Source organism: Pan paniscus, chromosome 5 (assembly GCF_029289425.2).
Source record: "Pan paniscus chromosome 5, NHGRI_mPanPan1-v2.0_pri, whole genome shotgun sequence".
NCBI lineage: Eukaryota > Metazoa > Chordata > Mammalia > Primates > Hominidae > Pan > Pan paniscus.
In genome coordinates, this window is record NC_073254.2 from 58,127,444 (window position 1) to 58,142,481 (window position 15,038).

The window sequence follows — 15,038 nt, forward strand, 5'->3', positions numbered from 1 at the left end:
GGGTGGGGCTCTGCATAAGCTACGCCCCCCACCTCCCTGGCCTCCGGGTCGCGTCAGAAACAGCCGCGGGGCACCACGGGATATACAGTCCCCAGGCCTGGGAATTCGCTCAAATGACACGTCGCCGCCCTACAACTCCCAGGAGGCATCGCGGCGCAAGTGGCCGCGGGAGTCGTCGGAGGCGTGGGGAAGGAGCGCGCCTTGGCGCGCAAAGGCTTAAGGGAGCTGTAGTCTGACTTCCAGTCCTCGCGCTCTGTTCTTTTTCTAGGACTTGGGGGGAATTTAGAGCCTCGAGGCCTGGGGTGGGGACGCGAGGACACCAGCGTAGAAGAGCTTACATCAGAATCGAGCTTTGTGGGCGCTCCGGGATTTGGCCCTTTAGCGCGGATCCTAGACAACAGGTTTTGGACCTCGAGAGCTGCAGAACTGAGGCTACTGGTGCCGCCAGCCTGCTGGCTCCGCCTCTGCCTCAGTTTCTTCCCCTATGGCCCGCGTGCCGCTGGGGTGAGTCAGGGCGAACGCCAGGGCGGAGGCGGATGGTGATTAGCCAAATTACGGCTGTTATTGTTGGGATGATTATGCTACCTTTACATAGTAGTCACTGCTTTATTACCAGGCTGGCACCGTCCAGGGGCTGGTTTTAATAACCGGAGGCACCGCGGTGGCCCCGACACGAGACCCGAACCCGTAAACCAGCTTCCTCCCCGAAGGCTGCAAGCATACCCAAAGCGAGTATTCCTCCTCCCCTTTGTTTTGAAGCAGAACCAATCGGGAAGAACTGAGTTTGGTTTTAAACGGCGAAGACTGTAGGAGGGGCCTGGCCCCTACTTCGGGCGGGGCTAGGGCTCGGGTTACACCAACCACCACGAGGGCGGGGCAGTGGCCGGGAATAGAAACTTGGCCTAGGGCCACAGGGGATTTTTGGCTTTTGACTCTCTTGTGAAGCAATCTCCAGCTCTTTAGTGCTGTTGCACTCTACAGAGTACACACATTCAGCGACATAAGCCAGTGCACAGAACACAGAAAGGCAGGGTGGAAAAGCAGTTATGTTGCTGAGCTACGAGTCAGGACGCTAGGGCTCAATTCACAGCCGCATGGCTGTCTCATGACTCAAACCACTCACAGTGTGTCCACTTCTCCCCTCTTCTCGAACTGCGAGGTGCTCATACACGGTCAAGAAATTAAACAACTCAGCCGGGTGCGGTGCCTCACGCCTGTAAATCACAGCACTTTGGGAGGCTAAGGTGTGCGGATCACCTGAAGTCAGGTGTTCGAGACCAGCCTGGCCAACATAGCGAAACCCCGTCTCTACTAAAAATACAAAAATTAGCTGGGCGTGGTGGCGCATGCCTGTAATCCCAGCTGCTCGCGAGGCTGAGGCAGGAGAATCGCTTGAACCCGGGAGGCGGAGGTTGCAGTGACCCGAGATCACGCCATTGCACTCCAGCCTGGGCAACAGAGCGAGACTCCAACTAAAAAAAAAAAAAAAAAAAATTAGCCCAGCATGGTGGTGCACATCTGTGGTCCCAGCTGCTTGGGAGACTGAGGCAGGAGAATCGCTTGAACTCGGGAGGTAGAGGTTATAGTGAACTGAGATCATGCCACTGCAGTCCAGCCTGGGTGACAGAACGAGACTTCGTCTCAAAAAAAAAAAAAAAAAAAAAAGAAAAAGAAATTAAGCAACTCTTCTCTCCAGACCTCAGTTGTCCTTGGAAAACTAGAAGCAGCAATAATGACTTACCTCTGGTGATCCCTTCAGGGGTTCAGACTTGGTAGAGTCCATGGCTTCCTCCCAGGGCCACAAGGAGGGAGGCAGGTTTACTGATCATGCTGTCCACATAGCATAATTTCCCAAAGCAGTGAGAGCAGAGAGACCAAAATCTGCAAAAGGGCCTAGCTGACCATAGGCCAATTATGTGGGTCTTCAGTGGTTGAAAGCACATGTGACTTTTCTTAGTCCTGTGCCACTGAAGGAAAGGTTATGCCGTAGAGGTCAACCCTAGCCAGGGGCACAGGCCTACTAGGGAAACTGCTGCTTAGAGACAGAGACTAGAGAACTCAGAGATCTCAAGAAGGATGGGAATTGGAAGGAAGAGATAAGACCATTCTCCCAACATTCTCACCATGACCAGCCCTGGGCCCTCTTGATAACCAGAGCCTGCTGCACTTGTCTGATAACATGTGTCCCTTCATATACAGGGATTATTTTTATTTTTATTTATTTTTTGAGACAAGGTCTCCCTCTGTCACTCAGGCTGAAGTGCAGTGGTGTGATCACAGCTCATTGCAGCCTCAACCTCCCCTGCTCAAGCAGATCCTCCCACCTCAGCCTCTGGAGTAGCTGGAACTACAGGTGCGAGCCACCATGCCCAGCTAATTTTTGTTTTTATTGTTTGTAGAGATGGTGTCCCCCTGTGTTTCCTAGGCTGGTGTTGAACTCCTGGGCTCAAGCAATCCTCTTGCCTTGGGTTCCCAAAGTGCTGGGGATTACAGGCATGAGCTGCCACACCTGACCTACTATTTTATTTATTTATCTATTTATTATTTATTTAATCCCAGCATTTTGGGAGGCCGAGATGGGAGAATTGCTTAAAGGCAGAGGGATTGCTTGAGTCCAGAAGTTGTTGTTGTTGTTTGTTTGTTTGTTTTTTGATGGAGTTTCGCTCTTGTTGCCCAGGCTGGAGTGCAATGGCGCGATCTCGGCTCACGGCAACCTCCGCCTCCCGGGTTCAAGCGATTCTCCTGCCTCAGCCTTCTGAGTAGCTGGGATTACAGGCATGTGCCACCACACCCGGCTAATTTTGTGTTTTTAGTAGAGACGGTGGTTTCTCCGTGTTGGTCAGGCTGGACTCGAACTCCCAACCTCAGTTGATCCGCCTGCCTCGGCCTCCCAAAGTGCTGGGATTACAGGTGTGAGCCACCGTGCCCGGCCCTGTTTATTTTTTAAGGGTGGTGAGGAGGAGGAAGAGAGAAAATGATTGATTGATTGACTTTTTTTTTTTTTTTTTTTTTTTAGGTAGGGTCTCCTTCTGTCACCCAGGCTGGAGTGCAATGGCACAATCTTGACTCACTGCAACCTCCAACCCTAGAGAGTGATTCTTCCACTTCAGCCCCCCAGGTAGCTGGGACTACAGGGGCATGCCACCATGCCTGGCTAAGTTTTGTATTTTTTGTAAAGAAGGGGTTTGCCGTGTTGCTCAGGCCGGTCTTGAACTCCTGGACTCAAGCAGTTCTCCCATCTTGGCCTCCTCAAAAATGCTGGGATTACAGGCGTGAGCCACTATGCCCAGCCAGACCCAGTATTTTAATCATTGTACTTTTATAGTATGTTTTGACCTCTGGTCCCTACTTCCTGAAACACATCCTTTTCTTGGCCTCCATGACCTGACACTTGTCTTTTTTTTTTTTTTTTTTTTTTTTAATAGAGACAAGATCTCACTATGTTGCCCAGACTGGTCTTAAACTTCTGGACTCAGCCAGGTGCGGTGGCTCACTCCTGTAATCCCAGCACTTTGGGAGCCTGAGGCAGGTGGATCACCTAAGGACAGGAGTTCAAGACCAGCTTGGCCAACATGGTGAAACCCCATCTCTACTAAAAATACAAAAAATTAGCTGGGTGTGGTGGTGGGCACCTGTAATCCCAGCTACTTGGGAGGCTGAAGCAGGAGAATTGCTTGAACCCTGGGGGCAGAGGTTGCAGTGAGCCAAGATCACGCCATTGTACTCCAGCCTGGGCAACACGAGCAAAACTCCATCTAAAAACAAACAAACAAACAACAACAAAAAACTTCTGGACTCAAACAATCCCTCTGCCCTTAAGCAATTCTCCCACCTCGGCCTCCCAAAATGCTGGGATTATAGGCTGGAGCTGCCATGCCCAGTCAGACCCAGTATTTTAATCATTGTACTTTTTTTTTTTTTTTTTCCAGGCGGAGTCTCACTCTGTCACCCAGGCTGGAGCACAATGGCATGACCTCAGCTCACCACAATTTCCGCCTCCCAGGTTCAAGGGATTCTCCTGCCTCAGCCTCCCAAGTAGCTGAGATTATAGGTATGCACCAGCACGCCTGGCTAATTTTGTATTTTTAGTAGAGACGGGGTTTCTCCATGTTGGTCAGGCTGGTCTCAAACTCCCGACCTCAGGTGATCTGCACACCTCGACCTCCCAAAGTGCTGGGATTACAGGCGTGAGCCACTGTGCCTGGCCTCTAATTGTTGTACTTTTATAGTGTGTTTTGACCTCTGGTCCCTACTTCCTGAAACATACCCTTTTCTTGGCCTCCATGACCTGACACTTATTTTATTTATTTATTTATTTATTGGTAGGGACAAGGTCTCATTATGTTGCCCAGACTGGTCTCAAACTTCTGGATTGATGCACTCCCCTTGCCTTGAATTCCCAAAGTGCTGGGATTACAGGCATGAGCCACCATGCCTGGCCCCACTTGTCTATTTTGGTTTTGGAGGCAGGGTCTCCCTCTGTCACCCAGGCTGGAGGGCAGTGGTGCGATCACAGCTCACTGTAGCCTCAACCTCCCAGGCTCAAGCAATCCTCCCACCTAAGCCTCCCAAAGTGCTGGGAGTACAGGCATGAGCCACCTTGCCCGGCCATTTGTCTATTTTTCTTTATCCTCCTGTGGGTACTCTTTAGTCTTCTCCATAGCTTCTGTCTCTCTGGTCATCCCCTAAACATTAGTGTCTTCAATATCCTAGCCCATTCTCATTCTACACCCTCCCTGGGTGATCTTATTCACTAACATGCTGATGGCTCTTAAATACATACCTTTATTGCAAATGGCATTCCTAAATATCTCTATTCATTGTCCTATGGAGATGTCAAATTCAATCTGTGAAAAGCTGAACTCGTCTTTTCTCCTACTCACCTCCCACCCCAACAAACCTGGTCTTATTTCCTATTTTAGTGTTTCCTCCATCCTTTTTTTTTTCTTTTTTTCTTTTTTTTTTTTTTTTTGAGTCATGGTCTTGCTCTGCTGCCCAGGCTGAAGTGCAGTGGCATGATCATAGCTCACTGTAAGTGTCGAACTCCTGGACTCAAGCAATCCTCTGCCTCAGCCTCCTGAATAGCCAGGACAACAGTTGTGCACCACCACACCTGGCTAACTTTTAAAAAAAATTTTTAATTTTGCAGAAACAGGGTCCCCAATCTTGTCCTGGCTGGTATTGAACTCCTGGCCTCGGCACCCTGCTTCCCTCTGTCATTGAATGGTACAATTGCCCATACAATTGCTGAATTCAGAAACCTGCTTGTTTTCTTGTCAGTCTCTTTCTTTTTTTTCTTTCTTTTTTTTGAGATGGAGTCTCACTCTGTCACCTAGGCTGGAGTATAGTGATGCGATCTCAGCTCACTGCAACCTCCGCCTCCCGGCTTCAAGCGATTCTCCTGCCTCAGCCTCCTGAGTAGCTGGGATTACAGGTGCATGCCACCATGCCTGGCTAAATTTTGTATTTTTAGTAGAGACAGCGTTTCACCATGTTGGCCAGGCTGGTCTCAAACTCCTGACCTCGTGATCTACCTGCCTTGGACTCCCAAAGTGCTAGGATTACAGGCGTGAGCCACCGCGCCTGGCCTCTTCTCAGTCTATTTCTATTCCTCCTCCTCCTTGTAAATCAATCCCCAAGTTATGTTCACTGGACCTCCTAAATATCTCGAGTTTACCCAATTATCTCCACCCCACTGTGACTACGCTAGGTTAGGCTGCTTTCATCAAGTACTCGGGTAATTGCACTACCTCTAACTGGTATCCCTGCCTCCTCTCTTATCCTCTCTGTAATCCAATCTCTATCCTGCAGCCAGGGTAGAGATTAAATTTATAAGATGTAAATTTAATCATGCCACTCTCCTACTTAAACCTTTCAAGGCTTCCCCATCTGCCTACAGGATCAAGTCCAAACTCTCATGTGGCTTATACGGTCCTGCCATGATCTGGCTCCTGTTATTCACTACAGTCTTAACTCTTTATAATATGAACTCTTTTCATTCCTTGTACAGAGTATGCTCTTGTCTCAAGGTCTCCAGGAGCACTAGGCCCTCCTCTTTACCTTGTTGATTTATCCTACAGGTCACAGCTTCACACATTTCTTCTGGGACCACTCTTTCCCAGCCCCTACCCTCTGTGGGTCAGCCACCCTTGTTTTTCACTTCCACACCCCGTGTACACTTTTCTGTATAATTCATCACATTGTATTGTATCTACAGGCGGTGAACCCCTTGAGCACGGGGCCCGCGCCTGGCTTGTTCTCCGCTGTCTCCAGCACCTAGGACAGGGCCTGGCACGAAGTAGGTGCACGGTGAGTAGTGAATGCTGGAGTGAATAGATGCAAGAGGGCTGGTGTCTTTTGGAAAGCAGCGTTCAGTGGCTGAGAACTCCTGGGTTCCCTGCAGGGCAAGGGTTAGGCGTACATTTGCCAGGGTGTTAAAGGAGGAACGCAGGGTTCAAATCCCAGCTCCACTTAACCTCCCCCACACTGCGGCTACGCCGCGCCTTTTTTCCGACCCAACTGAGCCGGAAGTGGAGGCGCCGGCTTCCCATGATGCCCCGCGAGACCTTTATTCTAACCGCAAGGAGTAGCGGAGGGGAGGTCGTGATGGCGGCGCCGGAGGCGGAGGTTCTGTCCTCAGCCGCAGTCCCTGGTAAGGCGTGGGGCCAAGAGTTTGGGGAGCCTTGGGGACCTGTTTCTTCCCTACCGCCGCGCCATCCATTCGTTTATCCGCTGGTCCTCTCCCTAGCCCGTCTTCCCTGTCTTCCGGGTGTCCTACACGGCTCTGGCTGTGACTCCATCGCCCTGGGTCGCACTGGACACTGCTTGACTACACTTTTGACTCATTTCCCCAGATCAAGTCCCTCAACTTTCTGAGCGGGGAGCCCTCCGAAATCCCCCCACTATCTTGCAGTCGATTAAATCTCCTCAGGCAACAGGGATCAGGAATCTCTCCCTGCCACGGCCCATACTGTAGGCTGCGGAGGATATGGGCGTATGTCGGAGTGCCTGCTTTCTCAGGGTGGCTGGTTTGTCGGCCACAGGGAATGAGAAGACTGACTGGCTTTTAGGTTTTTAATTTTTCTCTCTTGTCCCTCTTTTCATCTACCAGATTTGGAGTGGTTTGAGAAGTCCGAAGAAACTCACGCCTCCCAGATAGAACTACTTGAGACAAGCTCTATGCAGGAACCTCTCAACGCTTCGGAGGCCTTTTGCCCAAGAGACTGCATGGTACCAGTGGTGTTTCCTGGGCCTGTGAGCCAGGAAGGCTGCTGTCAGTTTACTTGTGAACTTCTAAAGCATATCATGTACCAACGCCAGCAGCTCCCTCTGCCCTATGAACAGCTTAAGCACTTTTACCGAAAACCTTCTCCCCAGGTAGGCACAGGCTTTGGGAGCAAGTTGGTGGGAAGACTTTGTGGCTCTTAGATGGGAGGCAGGTAGAAAGGGGGTCTAAGAAATCTTCAAAGCCTGAGAGAATAAGCAGCTTCCAGGGCTTCAGTCACTTTCTCCCCACTCTAGTCTTTGGTAGCCTAACCCTTCTGGCTTTTTCAACTGTTCTTTCTTTCTGAAACTCACGTGTTGCATTTGGACTTAATGAACTGGCTGTTTGCATTTTTTTCTTTTGAGACAGAGTCTTGCTCTGTTGCCCAGGCTAGAGTGCAGTGGCGAGATCTCGGCTCACTGCACCCTCCGCCTCCCAGGTTCAAGCGATTCTGCTGCCTCAGCCTCCCGAGTAGCTAGGATTACAGGCTCCTGCCACCACACCCAGCTAATTTTTGTATTTTAATTAATTTATTTATTTTATGTTTTGAGACAGAGTCTCTCTCTTGTTGCCCAGGCTGGAATGCAATGGCGTGATCTCGGCTCACTGCAGCCTCCATGTCCCAGGTTCAAGCGATTCTCATGCCTCAGCCTCCCCAGTAGCTAGGATTACAGGCACGTGCCACCATGCCCGGCTTATTTTTGTATTTTTGGTAGAGACGGTTTCACCATGTTGACCAGGCTGGTCTCGAACTCCTGACCTCAAGTGATCTGCCCGCCTTGGCCTCTCCCAAAGTCCTGGGATTACAGGCGTGAACTACCGCGCCTGGCCTGCATGTTTCTTTTTAATAGCATCCTGTTGTTTGATTTCTGTATGGACTTCTTTTTTCTTCGTTTTTTTTTTTTTTTTTGAGACAGAGTCTCGCCTTGTCACCCAGGCTGGAGGACAGTGGCATGATCGCAGCTCACTGCAACCCCAATCTCCCAGGTTCAAGTGATTCTCCTGCCTCAGCCTCCCCAGTAGCTGGGATTACAGGCATGCACCACCACACCCCGCTAATTTTTTGTTTGTTTGTTTGTTTTTGATAGGGAGTTTCACTCTGTCACCCAGGCTGGAGTGCAGTCGTGCCATGTTGGCTCACTGCAACCTCCGCCTCCCAGGTTCAAGTGCTTCTCCTGTCTCAGCCTCCTGAGTACCTGGGATTATAGGCATGCGCCACCATGTCCAGCTAATTTTTGTATTTTTAGTATAGACGGGGTTTCACCATGTTGGCCAGGCTGGTCTTGAACTCCTGACCTCAGGTGATCCGCCTGCCTCAGCCTTCCAAAGTGCTGGGATTACAGGCATGAGCCACCGTGCTCCGCCTGTTTGTTTCTTTTTTTGAGAAGGAGTCTCGCTCTTGTGTGGCCCAGGCTGGAGTGCAGTGGAGCGATCTCGGCTCACTGCAACCTCCACTTTGGGTTCAAGCGATTCTCCTGCCTCAGCCTCGAAGTAGCTGGGATTACAGGCATGTGCCACCACACCTGGTTAAATTTTGTATTTTTAGTAGAGACAGGGTATCGCAATGTTGGCTAGGCTGCTCTCAAACTCCTGACCTCAAGTGATCCGCCCGCCTTGGCCTCCCAAAGTGCTGGGATTACAGGCGTGAGCCACTGCTCCTGGCCCACCTGGCTAATTTTTGTATTTTTAGTAGAGATGGAGTTTCACCATGTTGGCCAGGCTGGTCTCGAAGTCCTGACCTCAGGTTATCCACCTGCCTCAGCCTCCCAAAGTGTTGTTGGGATTACAGGTGTGAGCCACCGCGCCAGGCCATGAACTTCTTTTGCCTGAGGATATTAATTATTGAATTTTTAAGTTTTTCTTTGTTCCTTGCGGCATCTCAATTTCTTCTAGAATCCATTCCCCATTTGTTTTGTTCTGGACTTTGACTTTAATGTTGGAGAGTTTTATTCTGTGTCTGGTGAATATTTAAGAATAAATTGGCCGGGTGCGGTGGCTCACGCCTGTAATGCCAGCACTTTGGGAGGCTGAGGCAGGCGAATCACGAGGTCAGGAGATTGAGACCATCCTGGCTAACATGGTGAAACCCTGTCTCTACTAAAAATACAAAAAATTAGCCGGGCGTGGTGGTGGGCGCCTGTAGTCCCAGCTACTCGGGAGGCTGAGGCAGGAGAATGGTGTGAACCCGGGAGGCGGAGGTTGCAGTGAGCCGAGATTGCGCCACTGTACTCCAGCCTGGGTGAAAGAGCGAAACTCTGTCTCAAAAAAAAAAAAAAGAATAAATCATTGCAAGCTGTGTGTGCATGCCTGGGCCTTATGAGCTGATAGACTTCACTATAAGGAGATTAGGTGGGAACCTGGTGATCTCTTTGTGGGGATTGGAAAGTCTTCCCTCTGGATGGGGGAGAAATTTGGCAGATGATCTAAGCATCTTCACACAGATTTTCATTCATTTCCCCTATATTCACTCTTGCCTCTGTGGTGCCTGTATCACCACTTCCTAAACCTTTCTGGGGTTCTGCTGTGTGGATCAATTTGCATCCCTTGGGGGTTCCTTCTGTCAGCACTTGGTATTCAGCTCTCTTGAACTCTTAACTCTTCATCTTCTTTCTTTTTTTTTTTTTTGAGACAGAGTCTTGCTCTGTCGCCCAGGCTAGAGTGCAGTGGCGTGATCTCAGCTCACTGCAAGCTCTGCCTCCTGGGTTCAGGCTATTCTCCTGCCTCAGCCTCCCTAGTAGCTGGGACTACAGGCATCCGCCACCACACTCGGCTAATTTTTTGTATTTTTAGTAGAGACAGGGTTTCGCCATGTTAGCCAGGATGGTCTTGATCTCCTGACCTTGTGATCCGCCCGCCTCGGCCTCTCAAAGTGCTGGGATTACAGGCGTAAGCCACTGCGCCCAGCCAACTCTTCATCTTCTATCTTCCAAAACTTCTGTGTTTGCATTTGGCTAGTGTTGTGTAGTTTCCAGTTCTTTCCTCTTGGGAGTTTTCTTTGTCAGTCTTTCCTCTTCTTTCCTTCATTTGTTTCTTAATTTCTTTTCTCTCATTTTGTAATATTTCAGGTGGAAGTGCAAATAAGCATGTGTTCAGTTTACTATGTTTAAGTGGAAGAACAAGTTCAAAGTCATGTTTATTAGACCAAATAATCCTCATTCCTGTTATCACTCCCCATACAGCAAAAATTTGTTGTTCACTTTGTCATGTCACCAAATTTCTATTTTAGTTGCTTATATCTGGATATCCTCCACCTTCAGAACACTGTGTTTGCTGTTCTAAATGTGGGAGAATTATGGTTTTGTACAAATAATATATTTTCCTTTTCAGTATAATACCCTCTGATAAAACACAGTGTTTTGGCTGTGGCGGTTCATTGAGCTAGAAATTAAGTCCTGTAAGTCTATGTACACATCCCAGCAGGGTTCTTTTCAAAGAGCATTAGCTTCCCCCTGCCTTGTTCTTCTCTCCCACCATTCTTTGTCCTCACAGGCAGAGGAGATGCTGAAGAAGAAACCTCGGGCCACCACTGAGGTGAGCAGCAGGAAATGCCAACAAGCCCTGGCAGAACTGGAGAGTGTCCTCAGCCACCTGGAGGACTTCTTTGCACGGACACTAGTACCGCGAGTGCTGATTCTCCTTGGGGGCAATGCCCTAAGCCCCAAGGAGTTCTATGAACTCGACTTGTCTCTGCTGGCCCCCTACAGTGTGGACCAGAGCCTGAGCACAGCAGCTTGTTTGCGCCGTCTCTTCCGAGCCATATTCATGGCTGATGCCTTTAGCGAGCTTCAGGCTCCTCCACTCATGGGCACCGTCGTCATGGCACAGGGACACCGCAACTGTGGAGAAGATTGGTTTCGACCCAAGCTCAACTATCGAGTGCCCAGCCGGGGCCATAAACTGACTGTGACCCTGTCATGTGGCAGACCTTCCATCCGAACCACGGCTTGGGAAGACTACATTTGGTTCCAGGCACCAGTGACACTTAAAGGCTTCCGCGAGTGAATGAGTGCTTCTTAATCCTAAAAACACAATGGCTGAATTATCTTTCTCCATGTGGCGCTGAATCACCCATCTAGTTTGGAGCTAGAGTTGCTTCCTGGTGAGAGAGGAAGCAACTCTCCTTCTGGTTGTCTGCCTCCCCTCAGATTTCCTGATAGGCTGATGGCATGTGGCTGTGACTGTGACTGTAATCATTGCTGAACAACATCTCTTTGAATCAAAGGTTGATTTTCCCAGAGGGTGCTGGGTCAGGCATTTCTATTAGGAGTTGGGAAGCAAAAATGGGTCCATAGACACTCTATGGAGGTGTCCCTTTCTGCTCTTTGCTGTGTCCTTTCAGAATTTTTACCAGGAACATAATGTGGATGTGACTTATGAACTTAAATATAAAATAAATAGATTCTTATTATATTTTCCTGAAATTGTTTTGACTTAACTTGTCAGGTTTTAGGCTATTTTGTCTTTCTCCTTGGCCTCTTCTGCTTCAGGGCTTCTCGAATTTTTTTTTTTTTTCTTTTTTCTTTTTTGAGATGGAGTCTCGCTGTATCGCCCAGGCTGGAGTACAGTGGCACAATCTTGGTCACTGCAACCTCCACCTCCCAGGTTCAAGGAATTCTCCTGTCTTAGCCTCTCGAGTAGCTGAGATTGCAGGTGTGCACCACCACGCCCAGCTAATTTTTGTATTTTTAGTAGAGATGGAGTTTCACCATGTTGGCCAGGCTGGTCTCGAACTCCTGCCCTCAAGTGATCCACCTGCCTTGGCCTCCCAAAGTGCTGGGATTACAGGTGTGGGCCACCGTGCCTGGCCTTAGGATTTTTTTACTAATGATTTTTTCTCTTGTTCAGCCCCAGGCTAGTCTAGGAAATTAAGTGACTTGGCCAAGTGCATATGTAGTTTGATAGCAGAGTTAGGACTAGAGTCCTCATTAGCTATCTTTTAGCCAACGTGCTTTTCTTATCCCAGATTTTTGTGATGCTTAAATTCTGTATCCCCCAAAGCAGAGGTCACCTTTATGTGGGAAGATTGTGGTAAGGAACTTAGCTTAGCAGGCCATTGAATGAGAGCAGTGATTTTGGGAAATAGTCTGGCTAGGTGCTTGGTTTGTAGTAAACTGTGAGCAGGTGTGTGCTGAATAGTGAGAGGGGAGGAGCCACTGTGCCTGGCCAAACACCTCAGTTTTTGGAAGCAAGTTGAAGACAGAATCCACACCTTGCTGATGTTGGGGATAGGTATATGCGTGTGTATGTATAATATATAAATGGTATGTATAGTCCAGGTGGGTGACTCATGCCTATAATCCCAGCACTTTGGGAGGCCAAGGTGGGCAGATCGCCTGAGGTCAGGAGGGAGACCAGCCTGGCCAACATGGTGAAACCCCATCTCTACTAAAAATACACAAAAAAAGGCCGGGCATGGTAGCTCATGCCTGGCATCCCAGCACTTTGGGAGGCTGAGGTGGGTGGATCACAAGTTCAGGAGTTCAAGACCAGCCTGACCAACATGGTGAAACCCTGTCTCTACTAAATATACAAAAATTAGCCGGGCTTAGTGGCGAGTGCCTGTAATCCAGCTACTTGGGGAGGCTGGGGCAGGAGAATTGCTTGAACCCGGGAGGCAGAGGTTGCAGTGAGCCGAGATCACGCCACTGCACTCCAGCCTGGGCAACAGAGTGAGACCCAGTCTCAAAAAAAAAAAAAAAGAAAAAGAAAAACAATTAGCCAGGCGTGGTCGTGGGCTCTTGTAATCCCAGCTACTTGGGAGGCTGAGGCAGGAGAATCACTTGAACCCGGGAGGCGGAGGTTACAGTGAGCTGAGATGGTGCCACTGCACTCCAGCCTGGGTTACAGAGAGACTCCATCTCAAAAAAAAAAAAAGGTACATACGTACACATATGTACATAGAATAAGATACATATACGTACACCTAAAATATACTATTTTTAAAGTATATGTACTGTTTTAAGCACTTACGTTATCTAACCCTAACAACTTTGCAGTGCATGAATTATTGTCCCCACTTTATAGATGAGGCCAGGGGAAATTGAGCAGCTTGCCTAAGTGGTGAAACTTGGATTCGCCTACATTACTGCACATCCTATGTGGTTTTACTCTGAAATATTTAGCCAGGATTTGCCTTGCCAAAGGTATTAGCATCAGGAAGCTGTAAGATTCTCCTCTCTGGCTTCAGATTCTGGTGTCTGCCATGGAGCCTGCAATAGGTGCTAAGTATGAAATCAGTGAAAACAAAATGCCTGGGCTCTTTTCTGTGCTATGACCACTTGAAGCATATTCTGCTGTAGCAGGACAAGCCGCAGACAAAACCCCTCAGACACCGAGTTACAGAAGGAAGCAGTTTATTCGGCCAGGAGTGTCGGTAAGACTCCTGTCTCTAGAGCCGAGCTCCCCGAGTGAGCAATTCCTGTCCCTTTTAAGGGCTCACAACTCTAAGGGGGTGCGCGTGACAGGGTCGTGATTGATTGAGCAAGCAGCAGGTACGTGACGGGGGGCTGCATGCACCAGTAATTAGATCGGAACAAAACAGGATAGGGATTTTCGCAGTGCTTTTCTATACAATGTCTGTAATCTATAGATAACCGATTAGGTCAGGGGTCGATCTTTAACTACCAGGCCCGGGGCGCGGTGCTGGGCTGTCTACCCGTGGATTTCATTTCTGCCTTTTAGTTTTTACTTCTTTCTTTGGAGGCAGAAATTGGCATAAGACGATATGAGGGGTGGTCTCCTCCCTTACTGCCAGCCAGAATTTTGACTGTTTTTCTGTTTAATGCTATTATAGAAGAGAGATTGAGCCGTATCTCCCGCTCAGGGAAAGGAAAGGCTGAGAGGTCTGCCTAAAGGGAGTGGGGGTGGTTGTGAACAAGAGAGCCATAAATCGTTTTGAGATAACACATTAAGCCAAATCAACTCCCTCAAATACTAATTTTATTTATTTATTTAGTTAGTTAGTTGTATTTTTTGAGACAGGCTCACTCCGTTGCCCAGGCTGCAGTGCGGTAGCATGATCTTGGCTCACTGCAATCTCTGCCTCCCAGGTTCAAGCCATTCTCCTGCCCCAGCCTCCCGAGTAGCTGGGATTACAGCTGTGGGCCACCAAGCCCGGCTGTTTTGTATTTTTAGTAGAGACAGGGTTTCACCATGTTGGTCAGGCTGATCTCATAACAATGCCTTCCTAAACAATGCCTAAGCCTGGGCGTGGTGGTTCACACCTGTAATCCCAGCACTTTGGGAGGCTCAGGTGGGTGGATCACTTGAGCTCGGAGTTCAACACCAGCCTGGCCAACATGGCAAAACCCCGTCTCTACTAAAAATACAAAAAATATTGGGTGTGGTGGCATGCACCTGTAGTCCCAGCTACCTGGGGGGCTGAGGTGGGAAGATCACTTGAGCCCAGGAGGTCGAGGCTGCAGTGAGCTGAGATCACACACCACTACACTCCAGCCTGGGTGACAAAGTGAGACCCTGTCTCAACCCCTGAAAACCAACAATGCCCAGACAATCCAAAAAGTAATTATCTGGGTAATTTACACACTTATTTATCAGCTGGGGCCCAGGTCATTCTGATTTCCTGAGTGCTCTTCAAAGGAATCCAGAAATGAAAATATCAACTAGCAACATTAACAATAAAGCCCATCTCCTGTGGCAACAAGCTTGCTGAGGAACCTGTTTGTTTGTCCTTGGCTGGGGACTCAAGAAGTGAATGTGGAGAAGTGATCTAGCCCAGGGAGTGAAGCTCCAGTTGCAGTGAGGTTCTGGCCTT

General features: G+C 49.0%; 1 protein-coding gene across 1 annotated transcript; it reads left to right on the forward strand.

Annotated features, from left to right (window-relative positions):
• Window positions 1–6,517: 6,517 nt before the first annotated feature.
• On the forward strand, window positions 6,518–11,674 carry MAD2L1BP (MAD2L1 binding protein). The gene is made up of 3 exons (XM_003833245.4): window positions 6,518–6,652; window positions 7,112–7,377; window positions 10,754–11,674. The coding sequence occupies exons 1-3, from the start codon at window positions 6,550–6,552 to the stop codon at window positions 11,264–11,266; spliced, it is 882 nt and encodes a 293-aa protein (XP_003833293.1). The 5' UTR covers window positions 6,518–6,549; the 3' UTR covers window positions 11,267–11,674.
• Window positions 11,675–15,038: the final 3,364 nt, after the last annotated feature.

Bases quoted from the DNA above. Each gene is read 5' to 3' on its own strand.
- MAD2L1BP (XM_003833245.4), top strand. From the start codon at position 6,550: ATGATGCCCCGCGAGACCTTTATTCTAACCGCAAGGAGTAGCGGAGGG. The intron at 6,653-7,111 runs GTAAGGCGTGGG...TTCATCTACCAG, and splicing joins GTCCTCAGCCGCAGTCCCTG to ATTTGGAGTGGTTTGAGAAG. The intron at 7,378-10,753 runs GTAGGCACAGGC...TTGTCCTCACAG, and splicing joins ACCGAAAACCTTCTCCCCAG to GCAGAGGAGATGCTGAAGAA.